The following is a 13,839-nucleotide window of genomic DNA, read 5'->3' as shown; positions in this document are numbered from 1 at the left end:
GGGCAGTGGGTTCTCTGGCGATGCCTTGCCGGGTGGGGATAGGAAGGAGAGGCTGGCGTCCTGAAGTCTAACCCCTCCCCTCTTGGCGCTCAGCCTGGTGTCAGAGAAAGAGTGGTCTTGGAAAAGGTACTAGGTCCGGGTCTTGTTCTCCACATCCATAAAATGGGGGTGATTACAGCTGCCCTTCTCACCTCTCTGGAGTGTAGTGAGGACCCAAGGAGACCGTGTGTATGCCAAGACTTAGTAGACTGACGAAAACTGTGCCAATATAACAGGCGTGTATAATGCAAAGGCCAGAAAGAAGTCCTCATGGTCTGAATCATTAGTGCCCCCGTGCCCGTGCAGAAGTCCCAGGGCAGGCAAGGGAACCCTCTTCCGTGGATTCCTAGCACGAGGTGGCTGTTAGGAAGGGGAGGGCGGGGGTGGCAGCCACAGTCTCGGGCCCAGCACCTCCCCACTCGGGGCTGCCCCGGGGTCTCCTGGCTGGTGGCCAGAGCGCAATCCGTGTTATTGCAGGGGGTGTGGTGACAGACTTCGATGGAGATGGAATGCTGGACCTCATCTTGTCCCACGGGGAATCCATGGCTCAGCCGCTGTCTGTCTTCCGCGGGAATCAGGTGTGCATGGACGTGGGGACCCACGGAGCCCAGCCTGGGGTGGTCCCCTGGGCCTAGGGTGGATGAGGGCAGAGGAGCCGGGGATTCATGGCAGGAAATGGACAGCTGGGGCCTGGAGGAGGCAAAAAATATTCCCAGCAACATCATAAACCCCCGGAAGGGCTGCCTCCCGGGAGAAGCCCTCTGCCCCTCTGCCTTCCACGGCCCTTCACACACGGTTTTTCCTGGGGCTATTGGCTTTCCCCCCTCTTTGCCGCTGTTTCTCTTTCCAAACTTTAGCAACCTGTCTGCCTCGCTCACCTTCCTGCCGGCCTCCTCCTCTCTCTTTCCTCGGCCCCCTCTCTTCTCTTTCTCTTCCTCCCTCTCTCCCTCTCCTGCCCTAGGTCCCTGCTCCGCCGCCCACCCCGCTGATGCCTGGCCTGCCTTCCTGCCTCCCTACAGGGCTTCAACAACAACTGGCTCCGAGTGGTCCCACGGACCCGGTTTGGGGCCTTCGCCAGGGGGGCGAAGGTCGTGCTCTACACCAAGAAGAGCGGGGCCCACCTGAGGATCATCGATGGGGGCTCAGGCTACCTGTGCGAGATGGAGCCCGTGGCACACTTCGGCTTGGGTGAGTCAGGGCCAGGGGGGAGGGTGGGCAATGAGCAGTTGACGGGACAGCGGGTCCTGAAACGGCACCCCGCATCATGCTGAGTGATGCGGGACTCACAGCTCGAGCATCTTCCAGGCACCACGGTGCTGAGACAGCGGTGGAGACACCAGCTATGGGAGGCAGCCCTGCTCTGAGGGGAACATGAGCTCAAGAGGGAGTGCCCCGCCTCTTACAGAGGTCCTCACCCCAGTGCCTCTGTCAGGTTATTCACCCGGGGGTCAAAGTGTTTAATTCTCCATCTGTCCAGGCTGTGGCCTTGTGCTTCAAACACTGGCCTCCACAAGACTATTTCTTTCCTGGGCCTCTTGAGAGTTGGCTCGGTGACTAAAGTGCCTCACCAAACCCCTGGTGACAACAGCACACACTGGCCAGGACGCAGAGAAACTGGATCTCACACATTGCCGGTGGGAATGTAAAATGGCACAGCTATTCTGGAAAACACGTTGCCAGTTCTTTTAAAAACAAAAACCTAAACACACAACTACTATCAGATCCAACAATTGCACTCCTGGGTATTTCTCCCAGATGAGTGAAAATTTATGTCCACAAAAAAATCTATACAAGATGGTTTATAATAGCTTTATCTGTAATGGGCCAAACTAGAAACAACCTAGATGCCCTGCAATAGGTTAACGGTTCAACAAACTGTGGTCTACCCACCCTATGGACTATTACTCAGCAACAAAGAGGAATGAACTATTGACACACACAACAACCTAGATGGCTCTCAAGGGCGATATGGTGAGTGAGGGGCGGTGGGGGGAGGCCATTCTCAGAAAGTCACATACTGTTGATCCCATTTATACAACATTCTCGAAACGACAAAATTGTAGAGATGGAACATAGATCAGTGGTTGCTGGGGGGTGGAAATGGTGAAAAGGAGAGGGGTGGGTAGGACTGTACGGGGGTAGCCCCAGGAGGTCTTCGTGGTGATGGGCGGTCCAGTCTCTGGACTGTGGTTGCGGTTGCACGCATCTGCACACGTGATAAAATGACATGGAACTACCCACACACCTTGTGCCAACATCCACTTTCTGGTGTTGAGCTTGTGCGATAGTTACACGGGATCTCTCTGTAGTGTCTTTGCAACTGCCTGTAGCTCTATAATTACTTCAAAATACAACATTTTTAAAGAAACACAATTGAGGAAGGGAATTAGGAAAATATAACTCTAGAAAGGCTTCTTGAGGAGGAGGGGCAATCATGGAAAAAATGTTGAGAAACACTGAGGGTGGAGGTGGGAATCCAAGAGTGTCTTTACTGAAACACAATGGTTAAGAAAAGCATTTGAGTCCAGTGTACCTAGGTTCAAAATCAGACATCCTCTCACCTGTGTTAGCACCTCATGAGGCGCTATAATCTATCTATATAAAAGCCTAAGCGGCCATCGCAACAGAACAGACGACCGAACAGGCCACGTGGGGCGACCAGGCCAGCAGGGGGATTAGTGAGGGACGACCAAACGACCCAGCAGCAGGCTGCATGGGGCGACCAGGCCGGCAGGGGGGTTAGTGAGGGGTGACCGAGCAGCAGGCCACGTGGGGCCACCCTCGGGGGGGGGGGCAGTGAGAGGCGACCAAACGACCCAACAGCAGGCTGCGTGGGGCAACCAGGCCAGCGGGGGGGGATTTGGGGGCAACCAGGCCAGGGGGGGGCAGTTGGGGGCGATCAGGCCGGCAGGCAGAGACAGTTAGGGGTGATCAGGCCGGCAGGGGGCAGTTAGGGGTGACCAGGCCAGCAGGGGGGCAGTGAGGGGCGATCAGGCTAGCAGGCAGAGGTGGTTAGGGGTGATCAGGCTGTCAGGGGGGGGCAGTTAGGGGCGATCAGGCAGGCAGGCAGGGGAGCAGTTAGGAGCCAGCGGTCCAGGATTGTGAGAGGGATGTCCGACTGCCGGGATCGGGCCTAAACTGGCAGTCGGACATCCCCCTAGGGGTCCTGGATTGGAGAGGGTGCAGGCTGGGCTGAGGGGACCCTTTCAAGATAACAATCCTGCTCTTTACCTGGGCAGCCCGGGCCAGGTCATTTGGTGGGATCCTGGGGGCCCAAGAGCCTCTGTGCCCCTTCATGACCATCTGCCTCCCATGCTCAGGATTATGAATGATGCACCTAGTGGGAGCCCCTCCTGACTGCCAATCTTTGCATCTTGCAAGCCATGGGATTTGTTCCGGGTCTGAACTCTGGCTCAAACTGCTCCACGGGCCCCCTGCACACTCCTCTCTATTGCCCGGATCCATGGCCAGAGAGGCAATGAAAGGAAGGCTGCTCTTTGAGACTGGCCCTTTGGGTCAGCCTTGGGCTTGGCAGTGAGACTCCCCAAGGCAGCTCAGCAGGCAGCAGGGCCAGCAGCCTGGGACACAGCGAGGGGAAAACAGGCTCCATCCCTGCAGCCCCAAGACTCCCACATTCATGAGGCTCTACATGGGCCCAGCATAGCGCAGGCCCTCCTGGTTGATGGAGGGGCCAGCGATTGGGGCAGGACAAGAGGGGGCCCGTGGGGAAGGCTGGGCGGAAGGAAGGGTTGAGGAAAGAGAACAGGGTGGAGATAGACTGAGACAGGGCCTGGGGGAGACCAAGAGACACAGAGACGGGGAAAGAGGCAGATTAGGCAAAGAGGAAAGTCTCCCTGCCCTCCAAGCTCACAGCCCAGTGAGAGAAGCAGATGGACACAGGGACTCGGTGCAAAGCAGACTTGCATGTGCCATCATCCTGGCCCAGTGGCTGCGAGAGGACCCGGGAAGGAGACATTCGTTTTGCTCTGGGAAGTTTTCCCAAGAACGTGGGCCCAGAACTAGGTCCAGAAGGATGGTGGGCGTTTAGAAGGTGTGGATAGGGGGCTGAGGAGAGCATTCCGGGGGCAGCGCTGGCTTGAACTAAGGCCCAGAAAGGAGGGTGCTCAGTGTGTCCACAGAAAGGGAATGGTCTGGCGGGAGCAGAGCCTGGAGAGGGAGGCCAGGGTCAGACTGTCGGAGCACCTGGGCCAGGCTGAGGGCAGGTGGAATGGAGCAGGTCTGGGGAACTGGGAAAGCCAAAGCCAAGCTCTGCTGTGCACCTGGGGGGGGGGGGGGGCTTCGAAGGCGCCCAGGGCCACTAGCAGGGGTCCCAGGTACAGCATTTGTCATTCTCTGTCTGACTTAGTTCACTTAGCGTAATACCCTCTAGGCCCCTCCCTGTTGTCACAGATGGCAAGGCTTCATTCTTTTATGCTGCAGAGTAATATTCCATGGGGTGTGTGTGACACGTCATCTTCATTTATTAGCGATTGATGGACATCTAGTTTGCTTCCATCTCTTGGCTATTGTAAATAATGTGCAGTGAACATAGGGGTGCATATGTATATACCTTTCCGAGTCAGTGTTTTTGTTTTCCTCGGTTAAATACCCAGGAGTGGGATTTCTGGATCGTATGGCAGCTCTATTTTTAATTTTTTGCTGCACAGTATTTCATTGTGTGGAAGCATTCATAATTTATCTAGCAAGTCCCCTCTTGATGGATAGTTTGATGTTTCTCAGTCCTGAGCAGTTTGTTTTGGGACGTTTTGGGTAAGAAGGGGCATGTCCAGAGCATGAAGGCACGACAGTCCTGCCTTAAAGGTGCGAATTACCGAGCAGTGGATGTGGGGCCCGAAGCTGTGCTGAAGGCAGAGGTCTCTCGGGGAGAGGCCTGCAGGGAGTTCCCCATCCAGCACTCACAGCACGCCTGCGCACCCCACCTGCCCCTGCTTCCTTCCTCCCTCCATGGGTCACCCCGGCCTCCTCCTGACTTTGCAGCCAGGGGCGATGAGCATGTGGACATGTACGTGGGTGCATACGTGAGCCTCTCAGCAGACAGCCTCCTAGGTGCTTCTTTCTCCTCACACCCCCTCTCCCCACCCCCCAGCACATTCTCCAGCTCATCTCTGCACTGGCAGGAGCGGCAGGCCTTGCTCAGTCAGCCCTGAGCTGTGTGTGGTTAGAGGACTCAGCTTCTCGGACCCTCCCATGTGCTCCCAAATCCAGGGGATCTGGGCTGAGTGGAATCACACCATACAAATTCAGGTACCTCGCTGGGTCTTTCATTGTCCGGAGGGTTCCCAGAGGGCCCACGCTTGCACACAGCGCTCTCAGCTTCATCCTGCAGAACTGTCCCTCCTGGAGGCATTAGCCTCCACCCCAGCCACCCCTGCTCAGGGGGCCCCTGGCCTGTTCCTCCTCCCCTCTCCACCCTGCCCTGGCCTCTCCCTGCTCCTCCTGGTGCAGAGGGCCCGCCAGGCTCATAAATAAGTGTTTCCACTCGCAGCCCTTGTTGAGTGCCCCCGGTTTCTTCTGCACACCCACTCCTGCGTATCCCACACTCTGGGTCTTCATTTCCTAGCCAGCAGAGGGCTGAGGCGGCTCAACAAAACCCAAAATATGAAAACAAATACCAGTAATCTACTTGCCCCCCCGCCAGCCTCCATCAGGGGCTCCCCGACTCGGCCAGCCCACCTCAGGCATTGAGGGTACCCCCCCGCCCTCCCCCCCCACACACACACACACCGCCTTCCTTTCAGCTAGTTGTTTGCCAGTGACTCAGAGCTGCCTTCATGCGGCTGGTGCTCATTTAGGGAAGGAAAATTCAGTGGCCCACATGAAAATTGCTTTATTAAAGTGCAAAAATATTCCGCCAACTGTATCCCCACCATCTGCTTCGCTTGTAATTCTTCTGAAAAGCACAGTTCTCTGTGCCTGCCTCCTTGGCCTTTGTCCTTTCAAAGCTGCCAGAGGGCGGTGGCTGGTTAATGGGGCCACCTCTGCTCACAGACCCACAGGCCTGGCACGCAGGCCACTTAAAGGCCGCCCTGTGCAGCGTCTGGGGGTTGGGGGAACCCTGGCTGTGCAGCCGCATGAAGGTCGGCAGTGTCTGGGGCAGAGGGAACAGCCGGGCCTGGGGGCCGGAGCCTGCGTTTCCAGTCCTCGCGCGAACCCCTGCAGCTCGCTTTGCCTCGCCAAGCCTCAGTGTCTGCATCTGAGGAGTGGGGATAAAACGCCCCCCTGCAGAGTCGCTGGGAGGGTGCAAGTGGGCCACACGTGCTAAGGCTCCAGAGTCCCTCCCCATCTCCTCTCCCACCCACCCCTCCCAATACACATTCTCAGGCTCTGCTCCCCCAGTTTGCACTTCTTCTGATCGTCAAGCACACGGGCCCTCGCCACAGCTCATGTCTTCGCCCAGGCTGCACCCTCCACCTGGCGCGCTCCTTCCTCTCCTTTGCTGCCTCACAGACTCTCACACTTCCACCACACCCAACTGAAATGACTGCTAACACCCGCCTCTCTCGCCCAGTGGTCCCCATGCTCTGGCTGCACTTTCCCAGCTGCCTATAACATAACCCCTGCCCGCCCAGGACTCTGCTCCTGCAGGACGGGCCGGGGTCTGTCTCCTTCCTGCTGAATCTCCTTCCTTCCTCATGGAGCTGCCAGAGGATCTGATGTGCTATCTCGGAGAGTCCCCTGGTAGAGTTTGGTGAACATATTTTCTTGTATTGTTGCCAACAAGTGGAAGCCCTTTGGGAACTGCAGGGTGCCCCCATGTCTGAGACGATGAGGGTGGAGATGCTGACGGTGACAGCCGGGGCAGGGCTCACATTCCAGGGAAGAACGGTGCTTCCCAGAAGTGCTAGAGCTCAGGTCATAGCCCCATCGTACAGATGGAAAAACTGAGGCCCCCAGAGAGTGCCCAAGTCAGCAAAATAATCACCGGCAGGGGAGCAAGTCCCGCTGAGATGTGCTCGCCCGGCTTTCTTACCTCAGAGGCCCGGCCCCTCCCTGGGTCTGGAGGAAGGAAGGAAGCGGGACTCAGAAATGTGTGTGGCAAACCCAGGATGTAAATTTGTGATCATCCATGAATATTCGGCGACTCTTTTGAGTTATTTGTGGCACTTCAGCCAGGCTGGGAATGTATTCATGGAGCTGTTCTCTTGGCGTAGGTGACAAACAGTTGCTTCTCTTTGTCTCCTTTTTTTTTTTTTATGGAAAAATGTTTACTTTTTACATAAGGACACTGCACACCCTACAAATGCCAGAGCCTCCAGAACCTACTTCAAAACCAAAAGAAGTCTGCAGCTGCCACCCAATCCCAATTCTGCCCCCTTCCCCAAAGGAGTTATCACAGAATGAGGGGGTGCGGCCGCCGAGGCGTTCTGAGAAATGTCTTCTAGCTGAATGAAGCAAACCCCGGAACCAGAAGGCGGCCGGCCTGCGAGGGAGGGTCTCTGTGGGAAGGAGGGCTGCGCTGCACGTGGGGGTCCCTGCTCCCTCGGGCGCTTCCCGCGGGCACTGCCGCCCACCTGCCCACGGAGGAGGGGCCGCTCAGGTTGACCCTCCGGAGTGACAGCTGGTCCTGCCCTCGCTTACTGGAAGCAGGGCTGCTGGAAGGGTCCAAGGAGACTGGGCCTCCCTGCACCCCACGCTGCCTCAGCCCCACCCCCAGAGCCACGCAGCACAGGAGTCTACACAGCATTCCTCCCCAAAGGCTGGGTGTGGCTTCCACGCCTTTTCTGAACTATGGGAACCCTTTTACACATGAAGATGTTTCACCAACGACCCTCTGCCCCAGAGTGTCTGTCCCTGTAAGATCCACGGGTGGACAAGGATGGCCAAAAGCTACTCTAAATTCAAAGGCACTTCTCGGTCCCCCTTGCTTCCTCGCAGTGTCTGCAGGCATTAAGGGGAAAGGAGCACTTCCACGTGAGATGTTATCTATTCCGCCCACGAGTGATGCCGGGGGAGTGTGTGTGTGTGGACTCCTGAGCAGCCGCCCACATCCGGTCAGCTCGGTCAGCTCGGCTGGGTGATGACACGGGGCTGCACCCTCTCCCCTCCCCGCCGAGCGCTCCCTCCTCCCCAGGGAACTGACTAGAACAGCTTCTCTCCGCAGGCGAGGCCCAGCTCCCTCTCCTCTCCACCCCAATCCATCACCATTAGCCTGACCTTGCCACGGTGCCTTCAGCAGGGAGCCGGGCCGGTTCTGACAATGCCTAAACACCTGACAAATCTCTCCAGCTTGTTTTCTGCCAATGATGTAATGCAGGGCTCCGTGGACGTGTGCGACGGAGGCAGCGGGAATATTCTCTGAGCCTCTCTGCCCGCTTCTGTCCACACCTCAGCTTCGCAGAGCGGGCTTGCTCCTGCGCCCGCCGCCTTCTCGGTCTTAAGCGCCTCAGCTCTCACTTAGAGCTCAGCTCAGACGCCTTCTCCCCAGGAGCCCATCCCCGACTGCCCTGACCCCAGCCAACCCCAGTGCCCCTTCACTCCATTTCCGTTTTCATTTTCTTCATAGAACCTGTCAATAGCTGACATTACTTATTTGTTCATCTGTTTGCCTGTCTATCCCAACTAGAGTGGAAGCTCCCTGAAAACCAGGACATTCCCAGTGACAAACAGAGCCTTGCCCGTAGCAGGCTATAAACATAAATATAAACATAAATATAAATACAAATATAAACATAAATATGGGACATGCTCCTGATGATGCAGCAAGCCGGCTGCAGAGCTGGGACGTGTCCCCAGGTCTCCCAGATAGCCACCCCCACCATGTTCTTTCCAACCTCCCAGAGAAGGGGTACAGCCAGGATTCGAACCCAGGACTCCACCGTCAGCTGTTCATCACCAGGCTTTACCCTCTCCCAAAAACAGCTTCATGCTAACTGGCCTGTCCACTGAAAGTTCTAGAGTGCCACGGTCCAATCTGGTAGCCACTAGCCGGGGTGGCTATTTCAGTGTAACTTAATTAAAACTAAATCGAATGTAAAGTTCAGTTCCTTCTTACACCAGCCCCGCTTCCCTGCTCCACGGCCACATGTGCGAGCGGCCGCCGTGCTGGACAGCACAGACGGACACCACCATCGTGGCAGTTCCGCTGGACTCTGCTCGCTCGCTGCTCCCCCAGCTCTTAGAACAATGCTCAACTCGTGTCTTTTTTATTCCGTGAGTGAGGAAGTGAACGAGAACCCCCTCCCGCCCTCCTCCGCTGCTGACCTTTTCTCCGTCTGCCCCTCAGGGAAGGATGAAGCCAGCAGCGTGGAGGTGACATGGCCGGATGGCAAGGTGGCGAGCCGGAACGTGGCCAGCGGAGAGATGAACTCGGTGCTAGAGATCCCCTACCCCCGGGAGGAGGACAGACTTCAGGACCCAGCCCCACTGGAGGTGAGAAAGGCACCTGGGCCTGATGGCCAGAAAAGAGGCCTCATCCACAGACCCATGGGCTGAAGCTGGGTTCCCGGGAATCTGCAGACTTTGCCTCTAGAGTGATGGAAATCCTAGCAAAGGGCAGGCTTCCTGATGACCCCACCATCTGTAGTTTGCACAATAGTACCACGTGCACATCTCTTCTGCTCCTCACAGAAATCCGGGGGTATTGGCAGGACAAGTATTTTTGCACCCATTCTACAGAGGAGGAAAACCGAGACCAAGTGGGAGACCCCACCGGGCTGTGCAGCCCATTGGGAGCAGAGTTAAGAATTGACCCCAGGTCTCCTGCTTCCCTCCCAGCTCTTTCCAAACCTCTGGCAAGCCTTGTGTTAGTTCTGAGGGTGGGGCCAGGCCCCTGGGAGCTCTGGAGAAAGAGCTCTAGATTCTAACTCTGATGGGGGTCACTTGGTTGCAAATAACAGGAACCCACCTAAATTCACACCGAAGGGGGGACCTCTAAGGAAACTTGTAGGGGAGCTCACAACGTCCAATGGAAAGCTAAGGATGCGCAGGAACCATGCAGCTCAGTGGCCTCAGCCCCAGGAGCTCAAGGACCTTTGTCATTCGTGCACTGGCCTGGGGGTGAGGAGGTCATTACCCTTCCCTAATAATCCCCACCGCCCCATGCTCGGTACTGACAGCTGACATTTTCTGTCTTGTGTAAAGTGTTGTTTTGAGTCTCCCTGGCCTGCCAGCAGTCTGCTGTCCCCGAAACCCCCATATAGACATAGCAAAGCCCCCACAGCCTGGAGTCACCAGGTTTCCAAATCTGTCTCAGCCTCAGTTCAAATTCTAGCCGCCACGTCTTTGACTCATCCTCCTGCTGGGATGCCCACCCCTGGTCCAGCTGGCCTTGCCCAGAGAGATGGGGGGTAGCCTGGCTGGCAGGCGCCACCCCTGGGAGTGGGGAAGGTTCTCAGAGAAGAGGGTGTGGGGAGTGAGCAGACACCTCAGAAAGCTTCACCCACCCCTCATTACCCTTTGCCCCAGCTGAGACCCAGCCTCGGGCTCAGGGCAAGGCCACGGGAGGGCCAGTTTCTGTTACCCGTCCCGCTCAGACATGTGGGTCCCGCGTGAGGGGAATGAGCAGGAGTTTGGACTGAATCTGTTCTTGGCCTTCCCCCCAGTGTCCTATTCTCAGTGCAAGGCAAGGCGTCCTGGCAGGGAGGGGCCCCTCCAGGCCCAGAGCTAAGAGCATCCCTCATTCTGGGGCCGGGGTGACAGCTGCTCTGTGGCTGTGATAGGGCCTGAGATGCCATCTTCTCAACTCACTAGTGTCTCTGCTTCTGCCCACTTTGCAGTGCGGCCAAGGATTCTCCCAGCAGGAAAATGGCCATTGCATGGGTGAGTTGCCTGCAGGCACCGGGGGATGGAGCAGAGGCCAGGATCTCCCTGGGGACAGTCAGCCTGCGTCCTGGCAGGGCTCAGGTTGCAGACAAGGGGTCGAAAGTGGGGAGGGGAGCCTGTTGTTTGTCCCTGGGGCTCCAGATGCCAAGACAACCGCCATGTGACTCACTAAGGTGGGAGTGACATGAGCGACCGGCAGGCTGAATCACCAGGGTTCTGGGAACTGGCAGAGCTTCCGTGCCATGAATACAGAGAGAGTGGCCACGAGGCGCACCACGGCCTGGACAGTGTTCACAGGGAGGCCTGACTGCTGGGGGCTGTGGAGGCTGGGTAGGCACAGGGCCCCATGGAGAGCTGGCATTTTCAGCCTGGCCAGCCGGTGGAACTGCAAGGGCATCGGAGCAAACCAGGGTGTGGGGTATGGTCTCAGTACAAGGAGGTGGCAGCCTTGAGCAGTATGGGGGGAGGTGGGCAGGGAGCTGGGGCACTGCCAGGAAGGCAGCTCTGGGAAGGTCCCCCAAGGACGAGTGGGAGGCGGGCAGCCTGGAGGCTCGGCATCCAGAGGGCTCACAAATGTCTTCCATCCCATTGGCTGACAATAAGGGGTCAGATCAAGGATGCCTCCGGCCTTTCAGCCCACAGGAAGCATTCTTCCCGAGTTCACTCTGCAGATGTCCGTCCGCCCCAGGCAAATGTGTTTGCAACTGAGACACAAGAGTAAACAAGACAGACAGTCCCTCTCCAGGGCTTAGAGCTCAGGGGAGAGGCACACAAGTTAACAGTGAGTGTGAGAGGCTGGGGTGGGGGAGGGAAGGGGCTGTGAGGTAGCAAAGAGGAGGGGCCCAAACCAGTCTAAGGAGGGTTCAAGAAGACACCCCAGAGAGATCACGGTCTAAGCTGAGACCTGAGGGGTGATGAGGAGTTTGCCAGGCCAAGAACAGGGAGACAGTGTTCCGGTGGAGGGCACTGTGTGGACCAAGGACCACAGGTGAGAAAGTGGAGGAGGATGGCTCTAAGAGGCTTGAGAAGAAAATGAGTCCCCTCCACTCTCCATGTCCCCACTCTAGCCACTGCAAACAGACGGTGCACACACACAGAAATTCCAGCATCTTCCTTGTGCCCTGGAAGGTCCCTGTGAGATCCCCAATCCAGCCGCCTCTTCCTTTTCCTTTTCCAGTGGACATATGTGTGCCTCCCACACACCGGGCCCTATGTGTGGAGCTGGGAATGCAGGCCAAACACCTCCCCATGGCGGGTGCTCATCCTCGTGGGGGGAGACAGGCCATCACACGTGACCCAACAGCTGGACTAGATGAGTTAAGAACCCGTTAAGCAAGGTGCTCTCTGGAGACTGTTCTAGACAGAGTGGTCAGGAAGGGTCTCAGAGGAGGGGACCTTTGAGCTGAGACCTAAAGGATGAGAAGGGTCTGGCCATGGAAATACCTGAGGGAAGTGAAGACCACGAGGCAGGAGAAAGGCCTGGAATGTCAGAGGTACAGGAAGGAGGCCGATTCGCCCAGAGAGGACAGAGGAGCCAGATCCAAGTCCGGGAGAGTCTTGGAGCCCCGGAAAGGTGTCTGGGTTTGTTCTTAGGGCCCTGCACAGTGGAGCAGGAGAGTCGCGTGACGTGGTCACATGTTCACAAGATCACGTTGGCTGCCGAACTGCAGATGGGATTGGAGGGAGGCGTGGCAGCCAAGAGGCCAGTCAGGAGGCAGCTGCAGAAATCCAGGCAAGAGACGGTGCGGGCTGGGAATGGCTGGTGGCAGAAGAACGAGACTGAGAAGCAGGTGGACAGACAAGGGGGATACCGTAGGGGCAGAACTGATGGGATCTGTTGTTACATTGATAAGGAAAAAGGAAGAATTGGGTATCACTGGTTTCTGCTTGATTATTGATTGAGTTAGGGAAGATGGGAAAAGGGGGCAGGAGAGGTTTGAGGACTGGAGGTAATCTAAAGTTCCATCTGGGACCTACTAGGTTTAAGATGTGTGTTAGACAGATTCACAAGTCGGGAGCCCCAGGGAGAGGTTGTGGCTGGAGATGGGAAGTCTGGAATCATTCCTGTATGAAGAGACCACCTCGATAAAAGATGGTAGATAGAAGACCCAGGACTGAGCCTGAGCACCCCTAACACGGAGAGGTCAAGCACAGCAGGAGTCAGCCAAGGGGACTGACGTGAAGAAGTTGAGGCCCAGAGATAAGGGACAGGTCCCAGTCCCAGAGTGGGTGGGACAGCAGAGCCTGAGCAGGGACCTACGCCCTCCTGAGTGAATGATTCCCTTCCCTCTCAGACACCAACGAATGCATCCAGTTCCCATTCGTGTGCCCTCGAGACAAGCCCGTGTGTGTCAACACATATGGAAGCTACAGATGTCGGACCAACAAGAAGTGCAGTCGGGGTTACGAGCCCAACGAAGATGGCACAGCCTGTGTGGGTGAGTCAGCCCTGGCCGCAGTTCAGTAGCAAAAAGACTTTGCCATCTGCTGGGGAGCTCTGGGGAGGCCCCAGATCAAGGTCCCCAGTCCCTGCCTTCTCCTGGCCGGATGGAGTCTCCTTAGACCCCCGTTGAGTCTCCAGGAAGACATGAGAGAGGCTTGGAGAAGCTCAACCACTACTGCCACCCACTGAAGGGCCCCTAGGGTGCTGTGTTCTCCGGCCATTGCTCTTCTTACGTCTCCCTTCTCACGTTTTCTGAAACAAATGCTCTTCCCTGGAGGCCAGCCCCTCTATTCTTACCTGGGGTGTGAACTAGCTCCTGCTCCATATCTTGGTCTGAATTTCTGAACTGGTACTTATTTGTCTTCTTCCTCCCAAACACTTTCCCCCTCCCCGACCCGACCCCCACCCCTTTTCTCTTTTTCCCGTTTTCTTATCTCTGCTCCGTCCTTTTTGCAGCTCAAGTGGCCTTTTTAGGTGGGTATCCTTCTGCCGCCTTTAGAATCTCAGAGCCTCTCTCTCGGGCCTCATATCTTTCTCTAGGCCTTGGACTTTGCCTTCAGTTATATGCATTTTAA

At 56.7% G+C, this 13,839-nt stretch overlaps 1 protein-coding gene across 2 annotated transcripts in view; it reads left to right on the top strand.

Moving 5' to 3' along the window:
* The window catches only part of CRTAC1 (cartilage acidic protein 1), a gene marked incomplete at its 3' end in the record, with an annotated part of 133,068 nt that extends 119,229 nt beyond the window's left edge, over window positions 1-13,839 (top strand). The window contains exons 10-15 of one of the 2 annotated variants that reach the window (XM_079794201.1): window positions 517-617; window positions 1,059-1,227; window positions 9,284-9,429; window positions 10,776-10,818; window positions 13,116-13,259; window positions 13,721-13,839. In XM_079794201.1, coding sequence (XP_079650327.1) covers window positions 517-617; window positions 1,059-1,227; window positions 9,284-9,429; window positions 10,776-10,818; window positions 13,116-13,259; window positions 13,721-13,839 — 722 coding nt within the window. Of the gene's footprint in view, window positions 1-516; window positions 618-1,058; window positions 1,228-9,283; window positions 9,430-10,775; window positions 10,819-13,115; window positions 13,429-13,720 lie in introns of those variants that run through there. The other variant, XM_079794200.1, reaches the window with a different exon arrangement.

This window comes from Cnephaeus nilssonii (genome assembly GCF_951640355.1).
Source record: "Cnephaeus nilssonii genome assembly, chromosome: 16".
Lineage (NCBI taxonomy): Eukaryota > Metazoa > Chordata > Mammalia > Chiroptera > Vespertilionidae > Cnephaeus > Cnephaeus nilssonii.
Note: the sequence above shows the minus strand (reverse complement) of the source record. Positions and strands in the feature narration are given on the sequence as shown.